The 20,481-nt window shown below is 55.2% G+C and overlaps 6 protein-coding genes across 6 annotated transcripts; 3 read left to right on the top strand and 3 right to left on the bottom strand.

The window, feature by feature from the left end:
• Positions 1 to 969: 969 nt before the first annotated feature.
• Positions 970 to 2,548, top strand: DICSQDRAFT_179329 (uncharacterized protein; the record flags this gene model as incomplete). The annotated part of the gene is made up of 4 exons (XM_007363838.1): positions 970 to 1,603; positions 1,675 to 1,798; positions 1,863 to 2,344; positions 2,439 to 2,548. The coding sequence occupies 4 exons, from the start codon at positions 970 to 972 to the stop codon at positions 2,546 to 2,548; spliced, it is 1,350 nt and encodes a 449-aa protein (XP_007363900.1).
• A 1,576-nt stretch (positions 2,549 to 4,124) lies between these two features.
• DICSQDRAFT_168230 (uncharacterized protein) lies at positions 4,125 to 5,842 on the top strand (the record flags this gene model as incomplete). The annotated part of the gene is made up of 12 exons (XM_007363839.1): positions 4,125 to 4,180; positions 4,242 to 4,276; positions 4,329 to 4,489; positions 4,550 to 4,670; positions 4,723 to 4,817; positions 4,875 to 4,967; positions 5,029 to 5,077; positions 5,137 to 5,226; positions 5,283 to 5,298; positions 5,358 to 5,406; positions 5,460 to 5,506; positions 5,560 to 5,842. 12 exons carry the CDS (start codon positions 4,125 to 4,127, stop codon positions 5,840 to 5,842), a joined length of 1,095 nt encoding a protein of 364 aa, XP_007363901.1.
• Positions 5,843 to 6,090: 248 nt separating this feature from the next.
• DICSQDRAFT_153893 (ras GEF) lies at positions 6,091 to 11,012 on the bottom strand. Its single transcript, XM_007363840.1, has 10 exons — positions 10,468 to 11,012; positions 8,979 to 10,410; positions 8,142 to 8,924; positions 7,855 to 8,085; positions 7,628 to 7,793; positions 7,419 to 7,572; positions 7,107 to 7,361; positions 6,957 to 7,046; positions 6,681 to 6,897; positions 6,091 to 6,625 (listed from the first exon to the last, which is right to left on the bottom strand). The coding sequence occupies exons 1-10, from the start codon at positions 10,966 to 10,968 to the stop codon at positions 6,318 to 6,320; spliced, it is 4,137 nt and encodes a 1,378-aa protein (XP_007363902.1). The 5' UTR covers positions 10,969 to 11,012; the 3' UTR covers positions 6,091 to 6,317.
• A 308-nt stretch (positions 11,013 to 11,320) lies between these two features.
• Positions 11,321 to 13,845, bottom strand: DICSQDRAFT_160539 (DNA polymerase alpha, subunit B; the record flags this gene model as incomplete). Its single annotated transcript, XM_007363841.1, has 10 exons — positions 11,321 to 11,620; positions 11,685 to 11,877; positions 11,946 to 12,157; positions 12,232 to 12,453; positions 12,532 to 12,705; positions 12,763 to 13,026; positions 13,075 to 13,163; positions 13,216 to 13,254; positions 13,308 to 13,709; positions 13,764 to 13,845. The coding sequence occupies 10 exons, from the start codon at positions 13,843 to 13,845 to the stop codon at positions 11,480 to 11,482; spliced, it is 1,818 nt and encodes a 605-aa protein (XP_007363903.1). The 3' UTR covers positions 11,321 to 11,479.
• Positions 13,846 to 15,431: 1,586 nt separating this feature from the next.
• On the top strand, positions 15,432 to 16,348 carry DICSQDRAFT_125832 (uncharacterized protein; the record flags this gene model as incomplete). Its single annotated transcript, XM_007363842.1, has 3 exons — positions 15,432 to 15,687; positions 15,753 to 15,970; positions 16,028 to 16,348. 3 exons carry the CDS (start codon positions 15,432 to 15,434, stop codon positions 16,346 to 16,348), a joined length of 795 nt encoding a protein of 264 aa, XP_007363904.1.
• Positions 16,349 to 16,816: 468 nt separating this feature from the next.
• On the bottom strand, positions 16,817 to 19,736 carry DICSQDRAFT_102546 (uncharacterized protein; the record flags this gene model as incomplete). Its single annotated transcript, XM_007363843.1, has 3 exons — positions 16,817 to 17,474; positions 17,529 to 18,871; positions 18,975 to 19,736. 3 exons carry the CDS (start codon positions 19,734 to 19,736, stop codon positions 16,817 to 16,819), a joined length of 2,763 nt encoding a protein of 920 aa, XP_007363905.1.
• Between the last annotated feature and the right edge of the window lie 745 nt (positions 19,737 to 20,481).

Here is a 20,481-nt window from a genome sequence, read left to right on the forward strand (position 1 = left end):
GGACATCCACCACTGATACCACTATTCTTGAGCATTATCTGGATATTGTACCTCTGTATCACTACTGAAACAAGCACATTGTAACAACCTAAAGTCTTCTATCACATGTTATTGCCCTTCTTCTAATAGACTATAAAGCTGCTTCTACAGCCTTAAAACAGACTGGTTTACAACTAGTGTATGGATGTCTATGATAGATATTATTACATAAGAAGTATACAAGATGTGTGACTGATAGAACACCAATTGCTCAAATTGAGGCATGAGTATACTGAAGTCAACATGTAAAGTTCAAGTTGTGGCACAAGTACCCCAAGTACCCCAAGTATATAGACTTGGGTCAAGTCCGTGTACTTGGGACCAAGTACATGAACTTGGGGCCAAGTACATGGACTTAGGGCCAAGTACACGGACTTGGGGCCAAGTACACGGACTTGGGGCCAAGTACACGGACTTGAGGCCAAGTACACGGACTTGAGGCCAAGTACATAGACTTGAGTCCAAGTACATGAACTTGGGCCCAAGTATGGGTCCAAGTCCGTGACGTTTTCCTGATGTTCTCGAGCGGCAGTCACAGTCCACGTCTCGAGCGGGTCTTTGCACTATTGGTTGGACGAAGATTTTAAAAAGATCAGGTGCGCCGAGCTTGCCTTGAGGTTGCAAGATGCTGAGTTGTTCTCCTTTTTCCCTTTTCCAGTCGACCAGACCATATTTCCGGCAAGGTAGGGGAATGGCGGTTGGCCTTTGAGGTTGACCTGGCAATATGTTACAACGACGAGCTACCGGAATGGAGATATCGCCATCAACCTTTTGTCTACCCTCCCCCACCAGGCGAAGATTCCTACAGAGTTCGCCACGTATACCTGGACTTACAGAGTACGTACAGGATTATCACCATCACCCTACTATGAATGCTAAAGTCTATGACTGGCCTTCACAGATGCTCGCTTCTCGCCGCGGTACAGTACGATGGAAGACTGGGAGTACGGAATCCCGAACGTCATACGCGCACGCATGACTCTTGCTCAGTTCATCAAAGATGACTACTTCCCCTTGCTCATCGAGAAGGGTGTACATATCATCGCCAGTATCCCTATCTTCAAACCCGGTAGTTCTTCGACGTTCTACAAGCTCACAGACATCACATGCCGTACATATGCAGTAGAGTCGAAGCGTGCTGATGAAGGCGACTCCGCGTCATATTCAGAGCAGCTCCTCTTCATCCTCGGCATGACTGGCTATCGTTCCCTTCCGGACATCACGAGGTTCATACCCTCGACGCAATGGCTTCTCCGCGGGAGGTTCTCACACGGTACGCTCGCCATCTCAAAGAGTACCTTCCGTGAGAGACTACACGCTCTTCTTGGCAACATCAACGCTCTCACGACCCTCGTGCACGACTCCTCCGCATCATACATGACCAAGGACGTCGTCCAGCGGTGGGCGGACCACCCAGACTATCGCAAGAAGCCAAGCGAGTGGATGCCAGTCAATGGGACGGATAGCCGGGCTGCGACCAAGTTTGCATGGCACTTCGAGAACGAGATGCACCTCAAACAGTCGGGTACTCAGCTCATCACACACCGCGATTACGAGATAGAATGTATGTCTCCTGTCTCCGTGCCTTCTTCATGTCTTATCATCGCTATGTCACTGACTACACCGACAACTCAGGCTCCACCCGCAATGAGCTCGAATTACCTGATGTGTCCATGCTTTCAACCGGGTCTTTGGAGATCAGGATTGCTGGTGTCATCCGGCTGCGTATGTATAGTTCGCGTGCTGACAGCTCCTGGGAGTGAGTATTCTCCTCGTGTTGGCCGATACGAGGGCACGAATGAGCACATGCTGATCGCCCATAGGACTGAGTCGTCCGTTCCCTGGAACGTCATCATCCGCATCAAGACCGCCGCTCATGGCAATGTCGAGGTCGACATTGACGGCGTCGACAATCTCCGGCCGACGCCCCCCAAATCAACCATCCGCTCCGGGGGGGCCAATGTCCCGAACGTGCAGGCGACCCTCCGCCACCACCTCTCCAGGCGAAAGGACTTTGAGGAAGTTCTGAAAGAGCTCAAGGTGCTCCAGGGGGTTTGGAGGTACTACTATCCCGCGACGACACCTTTCACGCTATGCACGCCAATGCTTAATAACGACGGCGACTTCCTATTCGAGCTGCGCCGCTCGCAGACCGACGTTTCTCAGCGTGTAGGTCGCAGGAGGGGCCGAGTCGCCAAGCTTACGCCTACGACACCCACCACTCCGACGAGTACGGGTTCCAGTGGTCCCGATGGTTACAAGGTTACCCCGCCTCGTCAAGCCTCAAATGAACCCTCGAATGCAAGTGAGGGCTCGTTCTGCTGTATAGTCGTGACTGAGCTGACAGGCAAATGAACAGATGACAACGGACCCTAGAACTCAAGCAAACGTTCCGCCAGCGCCGACAGTTACGAACACGGCCCCTACTCTGCACCCGGAACCAACAGCGCCGGTGTTGCAGGAGAACGACGACTCCTTCGCCAATGACAACGACATAGACTTCGCCTGAGCCGAGTATCACTACCACAAATCATGTTGTACGGCCTGTCAAGTATCGTATACACGTACCCTTGGTCCCAATCGACTCTTCGGCTGTCTCGATTGCGTCACACGCATCACTGCTGCTGTTGTCTTCTTGCTTACGTAACCGTCCATATGCCTCTTATATCGGTTCGAGCTGAGGCTACTACTGTCCCCTATAGAAATTGAACTGACGGATGAAGTTGCCAGTGAAACACAAGCCATTTCCCGAAGCCCCTTGTGTGCCTAGTCAGCGAGAATACTTCGTTCCAGGATCACTTCGAGTCTACCTTGCTGACCTCCACAAGTCCTGCACATAATACGATGCCTATAGCTGTTTATAGCTAACCTATACCCCCAGAGTCTCCCATCTCCGTCAACTCTCGACTTCCTGGACTGTGGTAGGACGTGAGAGTCGGGTGTTTCTATGTAGTACCACCACCAGTATCACCTACAATCGCACCATCATGCCACCTCTGCATTATCCGGAGCAGGAATTGTCGTTACATGGACCACCGGCAGAAGATCCTTCTGGTGACCCCCCTTGCTTCGCGTGTGCTCCTCAAGGCCTGCGAGTAGTGATAGCTAGTAGAAGACTTGTCAAGCGACCGATCGATGAAGCTACAACTGCATCGACCACTGGTCTGAGTCAGAGCATGTGATGCACGTATCCCTTGGACACCCAAATATGAGCACTCCGCGACAATGAGAGACTAGTGTTCCAATGAAGAAGGTTGGATGAATGGTCAGGCCTCAATGCCACATCTGTCCAGCCACGCCGGAAACATAGGAAACGAAACCTTCGTGGGTACGCCTGCGGGCCGCTCAAGCAAGCTTATAGATATACTGAATCATCCCGCTATTCAAGGCCTGAGGCCTCTGAGTTCATGCTGGAGGCAACTGAGCAGGATAGAGCGGCGGGCGGCATGCGGGCCGAGGTCCCGAGATGCAATGCCCCGTTGCTCGAGCTCGCACTAAGTAGTGCTGTTCAAACATGTTCTCAAAGCTTAGTACTGCTGCACGGACGACCGTCAGGGGACTTACCTTGAAAATCGGTCTCTGGACCAAATTGGTATGGCAACATATCGGTCAGTGGTTCAGTCACAGTCTTCGCGCTGACTGTGGGAAGGATCTGCCCTGATGAACACGTACTACGCAACGGAACAGCGCCCATGCCTTGCAAGGATAATCCAGAGACCACAAATCGCCTATGCAAGATGCGATGATGTTGAACATGTGAGGTTCGCAATGATCGAAGCAGGCCGGCGCAGATCGCGACTTCAGCAGTCCCAGCGCCATCTGCATGGGCGCAGGCCTGAAACGGTCTTCCTGCAGACTCTGAGGGCCGATAGGCATCGCTTGTGGCTTGGAGTTCCGGTCGTGGGACGCGTATGCATGATGTGTAGGTCGTTCGAAGTCCGATGACAAGCTGCTGTACCCACAGTAACTGTGTGTAAAGATGCGGTGAGCAAATACCCATGCTTCTCCAGTTTGGCCCCATGATAAGAGGAGAGGAGGCCCCTCATCAGTGTGGTACCCTGTTCCCTCCTTGCCGTCACTGGATAATGGCAGACCAGGGAGACCTTGACTACGCTGGCGTAGTTCAAGTGTTTGACAATTTGTACGTCTACCAAAGTCCTTAGCGTCTTTCGTGATCGTCACTCATTATCATCTGCTGTCAGTTTGACCGGGAACTATCTCAGTGCAGCAGCCATGGGTAAGGAGAACCTAGGGCGCGGCGCAGGATACGGTACTGACCCTATATGCAGCGTTTCTTGCTTTTGACTGGATAATCGGTCTTCCTCGGGAAATCCAGCTCTTTTGGGGAAATGCATCCGTCGGCGCAACCTCTCTCTACGCTGGAGCGAGATATCTGACGTTGTTTTGCAACTTAATCTACACTTTGGAGGTCTTCGAGATGTCAACCGAGGTAAGGCGATGCGTAAATTGCACCTTATGGCAATCTAACTAAACAGTCTCGCCATACCAGCGGTCAGTGTGGGGCGAGCCCTATCCCGTATATTCTCTGATAGCAGATCGTATCTTCAGGTGTACGCGACTCGTCTGGACGAGCTTCGTTGTGGGATTCTTAGCGATTATCCCGCTACTCGGTTAGTGAGGCCGTCTAATTGTCTCAGCACAAAATACTGACCGGAGGCGTAGCTCTTGCCGTGCTCCGTGTATATGCACTTACGCAGCGCAGGCTACTTGCGGCGTTCATTTTCTGGTTACTGTTCATTCCCCTCGGAGCCTCTATTGTGAGGACTATGTTGTCATACTGCGAACTCTTCTTGCTGTCTCACGGAAATATGCAGGTCCCGTACACTTACAACGCCCAAGGCGTAGTTGATTCTATCTTCGGATGCTTTGAAGCGGACTTTACACCAGTCGCACTGTTCCAAAAGTGGGTCACTTGGTGTTACCGTTTCCCATTGCTCAGCATTTAGATGCTAACACTACACCTTGCAGATGTGGGTACCCCGAATGACTCTGTTCGTTATTCTCACCAGCATGCCCCGTCAGTGGTCATTGTAGGGAGAACGCTCAATCTCGCTGCCGACGTGCTCCTCGTCGCAGTTACTTACTCGTCCGCTCCCCGGAGGCGTAAGCTCATAGAGACCCTCAAGGATAACGGGAGGACGATGGCTAGCATCATTCTCTACAATGGTGGGGTTGCTTCATGCTCTGACCCAATGTGCCCGATGTTGATCAGTCGTCTATAGGATTGATCTACTTCGTGTCAGTCAAATTTGCCTACGTTGCAACTTCGATACCTGAGACAACCTGATCTTCACTAGAGCCCTTGTGGTCGTTGACACTCTACACCTCGTTCTTTCGGTGCTTTCTGTGCGTGCTATCACAATCCCTCCTTTGCGTGCTTTCTGACACGTTCTACATAGGTCGAGGACCTTGGTGGTGCTAGCGTCATAATCGAACTCCGCAATCCGTGCGTCCCGTACGCCTGCCCGTGAGCACTCTCTTATTTGACAAATCCTACAGGATAGCATCGGTCCTCGTCTCCCACTTCCTCCTCGACCTGCAGGAAGCGCACAAGCGGAGCGTCCTGCTCGACTCTCATCAACTCGTATCTAGTGGATCTAGCGCCGCCGACAGTGGCACAATTAGCTTCGCAAGGACAACAAGTCTTTTCTCTGCAACTATCGATCACAATCTTCCTGGTATCTACGACTCCCAAGGCATTCTGGGTCCCGAGGACGAGGCTATACTTGTCATCGGCGGCCCGGAAGCTGATGACGTCTACTGGCATTCCGACAAGGTTTGAGAGCCCGGAGCTGTTGGCTGAGACAGTGTAAGGATCGCCAAACTGAGATCGCCGATCACTGTACTTGAATTGTAGCGAATGTGTACAATTTGTAGATCGAGAAGGCCGAGCGCAACCCTCCTAGCGCCGATGAACGCCGTACCTGTATCGACCGTCTCTCGGCGAGTAGAGATGTCGTGAAGGGCGCTCGAACATGCACACGAGTAGAAAGACCGCATCTCACACTTGAGCTCCGTGCATTATACGACATGATCCTAATCCGGGAGTAGAGGTAGCTACTAGTACAGCATGTGGTCGGCATAAGTCAAGTGTGAACGCGTAGAACACAAATACAAAGCATGGTAGGGATATCTGTCAAGAACCGTGGAAGCGAAGGAATAGGAACATGCAGAAGAGGATGAGACAGGGGTAGTATGGTGTTGCTGTGGAGAAGTTGAGGACGACGCGGAGTCCCGCACGCGCAAAGTCCTGTCGTCTACAAGAAACCGCTTTCCTGAAGCAGTCTGGCCATCTTCTCATCTTCCCGCTCGCGCGGTTCGCGCTCCAGACTTAGGTTCCAGAATTGATCCCCATAGTCGACGCCGTCCTGATACGACTGGAAGGATTCCTCCAAGTACGACAGCACGGACGCCACGGTCTGGAAGTTGTAAGGCTTCGCTTGCCAACGCTTGATGTCCTGGATAACCTCAGCCGCCTTCTGCCGCTTGCGGAAATTGATCATTTTGCCTGCTAGCTTGTCTTCCGCACCATCGTTGATGAATGTGAGGGTGGTGAGGTAGACACCTAGACGCCAATGGGTCAATATGATGCAATGTGGGACTTGGGCAGGTGAACAAACCAATGAAAGGCACGCAGGGCGGCTGTATCCTCGCTAGGGTTTGGCGGTAGTTGTTGAAGTTCTTGTTGGTATCAATGGTCGACTCGCAGACTTTTAGCTGGGACATGAACTTGGCATTGACCTGTTCCCATGTCCGCTTAAGTCGACGAATCGGTGGGGTATTCAGACCAGAGATCACTGCAGTCATTGTCGAGAAGTTCTGCAGTATACGGCATCGCTTTATGACAGCCGATGAATCAGGAAAGAATCAGATTGACAACGGCAGATAGTGCTTACATCGGCGACATTGATGAAGTGTTTCACAATACGTGCACGTTTCTGAGAGTCTTCCCTCGCTAGGACGGATTCGGCGACCCAATTAGCGATCTGCATATAATCAAGTGTGAATTTGGGACAGCATATTGTGAAGGGCCCAGCGCGACAAACCCTGTTGCTCAGCTGAATGATAGTTGTGATGTTATCCGCAGTCTTTCCAGGCTTAGCTTCTCGCGAACGCTGCAAGCATTCCATGGGCCGAATTTTCTTGTACAGGGCAGCCTCCATGAGGGTGAGTTGCCGCGCTAGCTCTAGAGGATCGATGTCGAGCAACTTGAGCTTCTTGGAGGTCTTCGGCATAATAGGTGCTGGAGGTGCAAGGGGTACCGTATTCGTGGTCTTGATAGGAGCATCACCGCCACGTTGCTGCAAGAAGCGCGTCAGGATTATGCACCGAGATACAGGCGAAGAACACGAACTCACTGCACGCTCGATGAGGATCAAAAGCTGCTTCGCTGCCGCAAAATTGACGACTTCTTCATCAGACGCGAACTCCTTCATGCGAATAAGGATGTACATGTCTTCTTTTTCCAGGATGTCGTCGTCCGTAACCATTGTCCTAAAGGTATTCAAGACACTACACGTCATATGAGCACTAGCCATGTTGAGCCAGGAGGTTGAATAATCCTCACCGCATGCGGATGACCTGCTGCTTCAAACGTATCCATTCCTCGAGCTCAGTCGGCTTCAAATTCGGAGGTGGTGAGATCCAATAACGCTTAGTCAGCAGCTCGAACAGCTCATCGACTGTCATGAAGGACTTGAACGTCATTAAAAAGTTCTTGATAAACGTCGGGTCTAGATTCGCCGCGTGAGGTCAGCTTCAGCAAGCAAATCGCAAGATGATAGTACTACGCACCGCCCAGCTCATGCGCAGTCAAGCGCTCAACAAGCGCAGATGGTGTACCTGCGCGCACTTGCCCGTCGGGATCGATCAGGATCTCGGACTGGTCGTAGTTCGGACGTAGATACCACGGCTTCTGCTCCGCGTTCAATTTGCTGATATAGTGTTGGGGCGCCTCGGAACCGAGGATCTTCATGAGCTTGTTGCCCTTGCCTGTCCGTGGCGGAGACTTGCCAAGGAGCGCAGCTGCGTCCTCGAGTCAGTATCACACGTACATGGTTATCGGGGCCAACGACACTCACGATCATCCTCGTCTACGAAGGCCACAGCGTCGTCATCGAGCGGCGAAGGCATTTCTGGCGATGGCGGCCCAATGAGCGTGCCCTCAGCCGTGTCGTTCTGCCATGTCGGTGTCTCCGGCTCGCTGACACTCTCAGATCTCGAGCGATCTGACATGTCCAAGGACGACTGCGAGGGCTGCTGGTTCGCATTGCTATACAATGTCGACGACGTCGAATCGAGCGAGGACGCCGTGCGCATCATAGGCTGCGCGAAAGCGGCCGCCATGTCGATATACTCGTCCTCCCCTGCTGGAATGTCTGCCATGCGCGAGATGGCGGCGATCGAGCTTTCTGTCACGTTAATGCGCGACGACCGCCATTCGATCGAATTTCGATAGTCGCCTTGGCTGATCGACGACTGATCGTGGCCAATGGCGAGCAGGGACTCCAGAGTCTGTGCGATGAGTACACAGTTCGACCGCACGATGGGCGCGATCGACTCAATTGTGGCTATCAGCGTAGCGCGCTCCCTCTGAGGGAGGAGCGGAGCGCGTCCCAGCAACTGCACCCCAATGAACACCGTCATTCCGTCGTCGAACAATGCCTGGGTGGATGCCTCGAGCGAGCGAACGAGTTGACGGGCCTTGTCGACCATCTGCATGTATTGTGGTGACGTCGAAGGGAGGCCCGATTCTGGACGGATGCCATCCACATCCACATGGCGCATGATGTTGACACTGCAAAGTGACTGCAGTAGCCACGAAAGGTAGGCGGAGGCGCTCTGTCCTTCGTGAGACACTCGTTCTGCACTCACTATAATTAATTTACGTAACCGAGGAATCATGCGCGCGCACATACCTGGTTGGCTGTCTATGTACCTCACGGAGTTGACCAGCGACCCCAAGCGCGCTTCGAGCGCCTTCAGGCTGCCCTTGTATTCGATCACGACCTCGTCGCTGAGTATCCGTTGAGGCAGATCAACGCCGTCATCGGCGGCGACGTATCCAAACCCTCGCCACTCTCCGGCGACACCCGCACCAGGCAAGCCCACCCCGATGTTCGCAGTAGAGAAGACACCATACAAACGCTTCCCACCACCTGTCCGTGAAAGGGTATTCGACAAAGCATGCTGTTCCTGGTAGAATTGCACTTCTTGCACGAAAGCAATCACCGCGCGCTCGAGCTCCGCGACGTCCGACTCCATACGGTTGGGCTTGTCAGATGAAGACAGCCCTGGATCGTACTGCATCGCCAGCGCAGACAGAACGAGCTTCGACAAGGTCCCCGCAACCTTCCGGTGAGCCGCCTTCAGGTGGGCCTGAAGCGTTTGGCTATTGGTGCCGAGCCGCGGATCGCGGGAGTCTCGAGGGTAGAGGTGGCTTGGCACATGGCCACTAGGAGTCGCGGTGACGTAGAGGAGGTTGCGCACCGATGCCACGACCTTCAACACCAACTGATCCACCTCCCGGTACTGTTCCGGCCGGCGCGGGCTGGACGAGCCCCTGAGGTACCGAAGAACGGCGGCAATCGATTCGCGAACTTGGTTGGACAGTTCGGCGGCGGTTTCGGGGGATGGCGGCGATAGCGTCTCCTGCAACGCCCTGGCAGACTCTTCGGCTGCTGTGAGCTCGAGAGCCGCGGGTGTCGGTTGGCTGCTGCTGGGGTTAGAAGCATTGGGATTGGAACGCGAAGATGAAGAGGACGCGGCGATTGGCGGACGCGCGACGCCCTGCTTCGCGCCGTTGGTCGTCGACTGCGACCTGTCTCGCCTCGTCGGATACACCTCGGAGTCCTCAGAGTGGATGCTGAGCCTGTCAGCACTGCTATCGCTGCGCTCCCGCGTTCGCGACACAGAAGACTCTGACCGTAGGCGTGACATTCCATTCGAGCTCCCGTTTCGAGGAATTGAGGCGCCCGACGTAGAGGACGAACCCTTCGTTGCCAGAGGTCCCGAGAACCCATCGTCGTTATATGCCGGCGGCGGCGGAGCGCTCGCTTCAGGGGCCGTCCATGAAATAGTGCCGTCGAGCTTGTTGAAGTAGTAGTACGACAGACCGTCGTCCGCCAAACGCCTGACCCATGGCTCTGGTGTCCGTGATCTCCTTGGGATACCAAAACCAGCGCTGTCTTGGATAACTCCGTTGGCTCCTGCGAGGCCGTACGCAACACTCTGCCCAGCGCGAGTCGACCCTTGGGGTGAAAGAGCGGCGACTTCCGCCTCCACATCGGCGTCGGCTTCGGTCGGCAGGTCTCTAGACTGCTGGCCCGTCTGGGTATTGACGTAAAATATCTACGAGACGCAAGTGAGGGGGGTCGCACAGATAGGAGGTAAGAAAAGAGAACGTACTCGACCGTCCTGCGACACCTGCGGCACCCAGAAATCGCTTTGCTGCGCCCCTCCTCCTCCACGACCGGTCGCACCGTTCGTGTAAGCAGCCGTCCGCTGGGGCTGATAGTCCGCCTCTCCCCCGCTCAGCCAGTCGCCGTCCGTATCAGACTGAGCGAGGGCCTGCGACATCGTGTGCGCCATGTCCACCATCGAGTCGTCGGGGAGCGACGCCTGCGAGCTCGGGTACTCGGACCCATTCAGCGCGGCCTCGGCCTCCTGGTCGGAAATCGTAACAACATAGTTGGACGGGAACCACCCTCGCTCTTCGTTCAGCAGTCCATCCCACCAACCGGACTCGAGACGGGTGAGGACCTCGATGATGTCGCCCTTATTGAACGAGAGGGAAGAGGAGTCGTTGGTGTGGTAGTCGTAAAGAGCGCGGCAGAAGAACGTAGAGATGTACTGCTCGTCGCCAGCCTGGGGTTGGTCGTAAGTTATGGATGTTTGTGGGTCGTACATGGTGTCGGCCGCTGTCGCATGCGATCAGAGAGCCTGGCGGAGGCGTAGGGCGGCGGGGACGAGTGCGGGAAGGGCGGGGGAAATGAAGCCGGGATGGGCCATTCCCGATCCCTCACTGACTACCACTGCCTCCCACGTGGTCAGCGGAATTTTCTATATATGGTCCTTGGCGCTTACACGCCACAAAATGAACGTACCCTCGACATTGTACATATATGATATACGGCGCCGGAACCGTGAATAATCAGCTGGTACATCTTATGGATGAGCCACAACGCCTCCTAGTAGCTTAGATATTCTACTGTAGACCCGTTATGGCGGTGCCTCCTCAGCGGACTTGCTTGATCCTGGTCTGCTCCCCAGCGGTTGTAATTATTCCACTTACTATCTACATTGATCTACATCGTATCTGACGGAACATCCCAATGTGGCAACAACGCTAACAGGGCGATCAATATGCTGAATATCCCAAGATGCACAGCAAGAAAAATCGGGGGTGCTTGCAACGCCCTTAGAATTCTCCTATACGACTAATCTCGACCTTCACCCTATCCTTCGCAGGCCCAGGCGCCGTGTGGCCGGCATACTCTAGCACCGCGTACGTCGACTTCGTGAGAAATGACGGATTGATCGCCACCGTGTTATCCACAATCTACATACCGCCCACTCACACTCAGCGCCTGCTTACCTCTCTCTCAATACGACGAAATACGCACCTTCGAGAAGTGCTTGAGCCGACTAGGCACAATCAGGACATCCGGCGCACACCGCGCCCTGCTGGGGTCCACCGCGCCCTCAGCGTCCTCAGCGTCCTCGTCCTGCGGGACCAAGTGCAGCAGATCCGAGTGCGTCACGTCCAGATTGATCTCGTGCGCGAGGTCGAGCGGGACGGGGAAAATCGGGTAGAAGCTATGGCCCATAGACCCCTGTCAGAACCCAGAAAATCAGCGGATCGGAGAAGGAGCGGAAGGGCGCACCTCCGCTGCTGCAGAACGTGTCTGCACAGATTTGCCATCCCGTCTGATGGAGCCTGGCCCTCCGGGTCTGCAGGCCCGGCGAGAGGCTCGATTTCGGCGGCGCGCTTGAAGAATTCCTCCTTGCGCAGGTGGAAGAGGACGTCGACGCTACTCGCTGCGAAGTGCAGCCCGTTCACCGTGAAGCGGGCGGGGTTCGGAAGGAGGCATATGCGCTACAGGCATCAGAGGATCCGTCAGCGAGAAGTGCCTACGGGAGCAGTTTACCCGAGAAATGGGTCGGACGTACGGAGTCGGTGCATAACATGCCGCTGAGCTCGGGCTGGGGGAAGACTGCGTGGTCGCTGACGATGTCGCGTGTGCTTGGCAGGAGCAGGACGATACTGCCTGGCGATGACTCGAGGAAGTCGCGAAGGCGGTCGACAATCTCCGTGCGAAACGTCTCAGTGGGCGTTGAGTCGACGTCTCCGATCTTGATCGACGGGTGGGATGCGTCGATGAATGGACCGACCTGAATCGGTCATAACAACGAGTGTGCGTCTCCATGACCATGGGCTCTTAATACCGGGGACATGTGTGAGCAACGTACAAGGAGAGTAACTGCAGGCTTCGCGGCCTTGAGTTTGGCAATCAGAGTCTGGAGAGGGCGGTACTGCAGGTCCCCGTCGGATGTGAAGGGTCCGCAGGCCACATGCATGGTGAAATGTGTATCTCCGGTTTCAGACTTGATCAAGGCAGCCGCTGGAGGGTCCAGAGGCGGGAGCTTGGAACAGAAATGTGAGCAAATGCGTGTTGCCGCGACCGAACAAATCACGCTCACCGATAGAATCTCCGTCGCCAGGAATGCTCCACCACCTCCATTCTTGCCCTTGAGCGCAACAATAGCTCCAGGGAACAGACCCTGACCGCCTAAGCCTTGTTTACCCTTCCGCACCTTCACGTTAGGGTCGAAGCGAAGTTGGACCCGAGCGCCGGAGCCCATCATGCGCGACGACTCTAGCATGAGAGAGGCCTCGTTCAGCTTGACTGAACCGGCGGAGGACTCTGCGTCCAACACCACTCGACCGACGACAATCACTTCTTCCTACTATCATGGTTAGTAGGAGCTACCGCATGAAGAAGGCATACTGACCTCTGTGACTGCAGCAGGATCACCCAGCTCCTCGACATTGTAGTAGTCCTTTATGAGTTCCCCGATATGGTCTATCCTGTCGTCCAAAACTGGAAGGGCGGCATGTTGGACACTGCGAGCAAAGCTACCACAGGCACTCACCTTCGCTGCGCTCCGAGACTTTCTCGTACATGTAATGGTCTATCGTGATGCCTGTTAGCAGAGATTCGACCTAGACGATACACATCACTCACAAGCTCGCTTCTTACGCGCAACCTCTTCCTGAGATGGGCCTACGAACGCCACCCTGCTGGGCCCCGGAACAGGTACCCTCTTCTCCACACGCGACAAATCGAAGCCGTCCTGAGCACGCACCACAGACTTTACAGGCGTGCTCGCCTGACCGCTCAAGTTCGGCCTGCCTCCCCTTCCGACGGTGGCAGCAAAATTCCTCGACTGTGTGCCGGACAGCAAGCCTCGCGCGACCTTCTTCGTCGCTGGTGTTTCTTTCCGCTGGCCTTTGACGATCTCAGCCTTGAGCTCAGGAATCTCCTTGATCGTGAAAGGCCGAGGAGGGCCACTGTTGAAACGCGCCGCCTCCCACTTGTAGTATAGATTCTCTCCATCCAGATTGTTTGCTTGACATAGCTTCACGCCTGTAGCACACATCGTTCATGGGGGTACTGGACCAGACGTGACGAGATGCTCACATTCGGACACGAGGCTGTCGTCTAGATCGTCACCGAAACTGCGGCGGATCTGGCTTGCAAGATTGTCGGTGTTCGAGGACATGAACCGAGGGTACAGCTATCGCAGGTTTGTTCGAGAGCAACGTGGTGAAGAAAGAGTGCAAATGCGGCTCATTGGCGCGTCGCGCGTCGCGTGCGCGTCGTGTCACAGAGGTGACCGATGAGTGACCATCGCGTGCATGTCACCTCACAGGCCATTTTCAGGTGCTGGAGCTAACGCGTACTGTGTTCAGGGAAAGGTTGAAGTTCTACAGCATCCGACAAGTGTCCATCCCATGCCTATTGACTCGTGGAGAATAGCTGCACATATTCGAGCCGCCATATGTTCCCAACCAACCACAACCCTGCCAGTTCTTCACTAACATTCGAATTTCGATAGCGCCTGCTGCCTAGTACTGCGTTGAACGAGTTTGGAGACTTATATTTTAACAGTACAGAAGCAGCGTGTATTTACTCACTCCATTGGAAAGTTTGCCACGCATAGCGAAGGCCGTAGGCCAGGTCGCCGCCCACCACCTGCAGCAACCGAGCCTTCACGCCTTCTTTCCTCGGGCTATCATCGAATAGCCAGTGCAGATCAACATGACCCCTGTAATCCCAGAGCGTCACAGTGAATCGTGTTTTCGACACAACGTCAACTGCATTCATGAACGCATAGCATGGATAACAAGGAGGTCGCGAGGTGGCAATGTGACCGTCGCAGCGCTGGTGGTTGAGGACTTCCGAGATGAGGACGACTTCGGGATGGAGCCGACACGAGTGTGAGTAGACAATGTTGGACGAGACCTTGCTGAATCCACTCTCCTTGTTGTCGACGATGGCGATTGTAACAGAGGCCGATGAAGGCTTCATCGAGCTTGTGAGCTGCTCCAGCTGAGCTTCACCGGCCTGGTTCTCAATGATCTCTGTGCTTTCAAGATTGGACCATTTTTAGCTCCAATACAGCCTGAGTACTCGTTTCATCTCGTCCGTTTCGGTGCCACGGATTACGATGTTGATGAATCGTGTGAGTAACGCAACCTCGCTTAGACGACTCTGATAATCTATGGCACAGGTTGCGGATGAGTTCACGGGTACTTCAATACATTGACGTGACACTCACCCGGAGGCAAAAGTCCCATGTCATAGCTGCATAGGCAGATAGCGGTGAGGCTGAGAGCTTCATGGAAGCTAAAAATCTCATTCTCTCGCGGGATGTGACCGGCAGGGGTGTGGGATACGATATTGAGCAAGACGTCGACTGAGGACTGCGACATCTGAAGCCGGCTGAGATCGTCCGTGGCACCTAGTGTTGCCGCCAAGCCAGCTAAGCTAAGCTGGATCATCAAGCCCAGTGAGAACCTTCCCTATTTCCTTAGTCTCGTGACCAGACGTTCGGAGCTCCAAGCGGGAACGAAAAACCGGGAGTTCCCGAGCTCCTGGAGGTTCGAATTTTGGTCGCGATGGAGGCTGCAGGAATGGTAAGTCAAAAAGCATGTGAGAGCAGAACAAAAGATAAGAAGTTTACAGGGCATGGACGTACCAGACATTGCACTCGCTGTGCAATTTGGGGTGCCCGAAAACCTCGGGGTTTGGCTCCAGCGAGCAGGGCGCGCAGGCCGGTCGCCTGCCTTACAGGCGAGGGCTGTAATGATGGTGGAGATGTCGGCCGTCCAGAAGGTGGGGGTGAAGAAGGAGCCGGGGGTGAGGGGAGACGACAGTGGCACGGCCGACGACACAAGCGAGTCCGAGTTTGAAGAAGAAGAAGAGAGAATTAACAAAGCAGTACTAGCAGCCCCAGTGAAGTATCGAAAGGTCGTCGAGGAGCATCTCCGGGCCTGGATAGAGGCAGGAGGGTGCAGGAGGGATGTCGCGGACGCCTACTTCGACAACCCGCCACGCTGCCGTACGTAACGTTTGGCGCCCGTAGTCGGAGCCCGTTGTTCTCACACGTCTCTTTCCTGCCCTCAGCCATATCCCCTTCCTTGTGCTGCGACAACTGCGCCGCCGCTGCCTCCCTCTCAACTGTACCATTGCCCGCTTCTGCCTCCACCACCCCCAGTGGGCCGATGGTGGCGTCCGCCACAGCACCGCCACCCCCGGCCATGGACGTCGCCACCGCCGATCACCATCTCAACCCCGCACTGGACGAGGACGAGGACGAGGGTGGCTCGGGTATCCGCCAACAGGTACGTCTAGTCCGGTTCTGACCGTCCCTACCAGATCCCTCACCATACGAGCTGTAGACCGCAGCCCCTCACATCAGTTCCCCTACGCGTTCTGTCGACAACCCACTGCGCTCCCGTATGTCTCCCAAGCGGCGTGCGGGCACCCATCTCAAGACCGTGAAAACTCAGCTCGTGGACTGGCGATACACGACGCGGCGGACCAAATACAAGTTTTCCTCCCTCAAGGCCGAGAACCTCCTCCCCGACACCGCGCTCACCACCATCGCTTCCCTCCGTCGGGATCTGAAGACGATCCATGACCTCAAGCGGGTCCTCAACCCCCCCTGGCCCCATGTCGACGCAATGGGGAGGAGGTCCTCAAGATTGTCCGAGAACTAGACCTCGTGGAGGATGCGCGCCGTTTGGCGGCGGCATTGAAGAAACGCGAGGACCGCAAGGCCGACACAGTGCGACGACGCGCCGAGGCTGCCGCAAAAAAAGACGTGGAACGTGAGGCTGCACGGGCGCAGCAGTACGCAGAGAAGGCCCACCGAAACTGGGCTCAGACTGCAGCGTCATATACGGGCCCCATGGGTGCATCCGCGGCGCTCAACGCACCCTCGCCGTCATCCGCTTCTCCCTCCCACTATGCTAGCGTGTACACATCCTCCCCTTCAGGCTATCCATTCCCTTCGACACCCGTCCAACGTCCTCTGCCCGCAATTCCACATGCATTCGCCTATCCGTCGTACTCGCCTCTGCCATATCCCAGCGCATACACATTCTCCCCTTTAGGCTACCCGCTTCCTCCCCACGCTTACCGCGTTTCGCCGTCGTCCTCATCTCGATCTCCCCCGGCTACCCAGCTCAATCCCTTTGCAGAATCATCCTCCGCAGCCCCGACGGCGTCCCCCCACTTGCCCGCACGACCCGCAAATCACACGACCCCTCCATCGTCGCACCCCTTCTCGCACCTTGGCTGGTCCCACTAGTCTGCGGCTCAGCCAGGTGAGCGTGATTGTTGCAGATTCTGCGCAAACCTCTCGTACCTCTGGATGTCGGCCAGTTCTCGGGCCAGGTTTGTGAGGTGGCGTGCTCGTATGCCGCGCGCCTCGCATGCCATTTCGGAATGATTTTGGTTTGCGCGATGTAGTATCCATTGCTGACGAACTCTTTGACCTTGTCTGCCGTGTTTGTCGTACGCCGGCCTGGGGTATACATGTGGAGCTGCGCACGATTGTAGTGCTCATCGAGGAGGCGGATGTCGGCCTCCTTGTCGGGTGTTGTGTGATTTGTACCCCTGTATATAGTCCGAAATTGCCTGGAAATGTCATCGTCGAGGCTTCGCAGCGTGGGGATGGCTGGCGCGCGCTGTTTCATAAGCTCCCAAGACTGGTTTGGCCCCCTCGGTCGGTATGTTACCTTGATGTCGCGCACTGTCCGCTCTATTGCCAGGTCGATTGCTGTCCAATCTTCTTCACCCCCTTTCATATTGATTATCCAGCAGTTCTGCCGGACAAATGCTCTGCTGAGTGTGTTAGAGTGTGCGCATTCTAGTCCGTGTAGTCAATCTACGTACTTCACCTCCTCGGGCCACTCACGATGTAGCCCTTGTAGGAGCTCGAGAATCTCGACAGCGTACTTGTGGTTTCCTCCGCCACTGAAGCGCAAGAAGAGATAGGGAAGGAGATCCTCCATCAAGCCCACATCACCCTGCCGCATCGCATGCCACAGCACCATGTAGTGTAATGCATCACGGTTCCACATCACCGCCTGGCGGAGGAGGTCATCCTCGTTTCCTGTGCTGACACGTTCCAAGTCCTCGACCCGGTTGTTTGATGCATATTGCTCAACCAGAGTCTCCGCCAGGTCCTTGAGTTCCGCAGGGGATCTGTTGCGCAATTCAGCTAACTCGGTGACCCCGCCCACCTTGCGCCAGCAATCTCGAACATGTGCCTCTGTCACATGAAAGATGCCTTCATGAAGATGATGATAGAAGGTACCCTTGATCTGAACTGACTGGAGTCCGGTGCGCTTGAGCAGTGCAAAGGCCTGACGCAGGCCCTTCCCTGCAGGTGAGCCGAAGTACTGGCGGTGCAGAGAGTTCGCACAGGCCATGAGAAGATGGAACCAGCCAAAGACAAAGACCATCCAGTCGAGGCGATCAAAGCCATTGAGGTCCTCGGAGCGATAGTTGGCCAGCCCCCGCAGGCGCTCGATCGTGAGTTGATCACCAATCCAGACAAGTGCAGCCACTTTGGCCAGGTGCTCGATCTCTTCAGTGGTAAAGAGGTTTAGCTGGCGAAGGAACTCAGCAATGAGATCCCGTGTTCCCTCGTACGTTGACTCATCGATGTGAACGGTCCCGAGGATGAACTGCTTGGTGATGTTCTCACGCCCAGCAGGAAGTCGGCTCACAGGAGGAGGTGGAGCAAAGGCAGGGTCGGTCTGAGGGATGTAGGTTGAGAAGTTGAATTCTGAGGAATCGAGAAGCATGCGAAGGACGGTGTGGACCATATATGAATGGATACGGGGGGCTGCATTGTTCTCCAAGTTTGCAATGTCGGAGAGGGTTATCGGGTTAGTGCGACCGATGCGGCGCTGTGCCTGGAGTGCTTCTCCAGAAAGTGGTGGAGGTTGTAGGGCAAATGGTTTGACAAACACAGACCCGGTGGTCCCTGAGTCAAAATGCGACCGGTTCTGCAAACGCATAGAGAAGACCTTGAAAGCGAAGTTAACGTTGTCGTAAGCCAGCCACCACCGGAAACGGTGAACAGCCAGGCGCAGAGCCTCCATGGCGCTTGTGGAGATGCGAGAGTATGCACGCACACTCCAGCTATGGCTCATCGTGATACCAAAGGTGTGAAGGAGGTCGAGTGCCTTTGCAGACGTCCCCTTTGCCTTTAGAAAGACAGTGAGAGGCTTGGTCCAGGCGGACAAGTTGCGGGAGCGGAGGTGCTGAAGCTGACTGATTATCGCCACAGCTGCCTGACACCAATCACATTCAGCCACAAATGCAGACAACAGTAGTGCAGGGATGTCTCACAGAAACGGAATCCTTACGAGAAGTACCCTTGGACGCACGACAGAACCGCTGAGTGCTACCATGTATGAGCCGCCAGACACTCGGGGCGCCCGTGGCCTCATCCTGCAAGGCTTCTGCAACCTCCGCAAACTGAAAGCGGGTCAGCCCTTCTTCCGAAAGGCAGTCGGGAGGCGAGCGGAAGAGGTGGGAGCTAGTTTCAAGCTCACGGTCGAGAACGTCCTCCACACAGCCTAGTGCGAACTCCTCGAGAGCCTTTCGAGCGCCTTGGGGACGGACGTGGTGGCTGCGTGAAGCCGACGCCCGGGGGACCTTGTACCAGCGCTTGAGGATGCGGGGAAGCTCTTCACTGCCCATAAGGGCGCTGCGCTCGTAGCGGACCTTTGGGTCAGAGATGCAGGCAGCATCACCCCAGCTGAGTGCATCCAGGAAAAGGGGGAGGTTCATGTCGACCGACTCCATATGGGCCAGAATGGATTTGACGCGGTCGACGACAGTGCGCCCGGGAACGGAAATCGAGAGCGATAAGCGCCCACGCATCGATTGAGTGTTGTAGAGGTATATGGGCGGGGCAGGATCCTCGAGTGCAGCTTCCACAGGGTCCCATTCAGAGACATCCGAGAGCCGGTCACTGTCGCACTCGGATGGTGCGTAGTCGGCGTCGTCGTCCTCGTCGTCATCGAAGAGGGCTCCCCAACCGCTGGGGTGCTCCTCGAAGTCTTCTTTGGCGCCTCGGGAATCCATAAGCGCTGGCGGACAGGAAGCTTAGTGACGGTAGAAGGCAGGGAGACGTCACGACCTGTCACCGATGGGGGAGTCACGGGGGTGAAGCCACCAGACGTTCGTGAGCCCGGATACCTCCGGTTTTTCGTATCCGCTTCAGGCTCCGAACGTCTGGTCACGAGACTACTATTTCCTACGATTTGTGGCTTTTGCCAGCAAATGCCATCGCGATGACAGCTCGGCGTCTATCCACGCTCGATTTCATGCATCGATGATTACTTTTTGTATATAGAATGGCCATCCGACGTCGATTTGCCAACCCTTCCATACAACAACTGTTTCATGTATACATCGCCGCATCCATATACAGTCGACACCCTCCTTGTTACGACTGACTGTCGAGCGAGTAAGTGGAGACGAGCGAGGCAGGCAGGAGCGTCGACGAGCTCTGATCGCAGTGAGACTGGAGCGGAGCTCAACAGGCAGGACTGGAGACAAGTTGTGTATTGAGCGAGGTATCTACAGAGCGAAATACACGATGGCTTACCTGGAGACAAGAGGTCGAAACTAGAGTCTCCAGGTAGCAAGGGATCCAGCTATATACAGGGAACGAACAATGGGCGCTAGAGAACAATAGCGTCGCCATGGGTACGGAGTACAAGGGGTGTAGGACAATAGCGGACGTGGGAACAAAGGGAGCTATTGTCCGTGTGTGGACAAAGGGAACCGTAGCGAGTAGTGAACAATAAGGAAACGTACGAGGCAG

The sequence above is a fragment of the Dichomitus squalens genome (genome assembly GCF_000275845.1).
Source record: "Dichomitus squalens LYAD-421 SS1 unplaced genomic scaffold DICSQscaffold_7, whole genome shotgun sequence".
Lineage (NCBI taxonomy): Eukaryota > Fungi > Basidiomycota > Agaricomycetes > Polyporales > Polyporaceae > Dichomitus > Dichomitus squalens.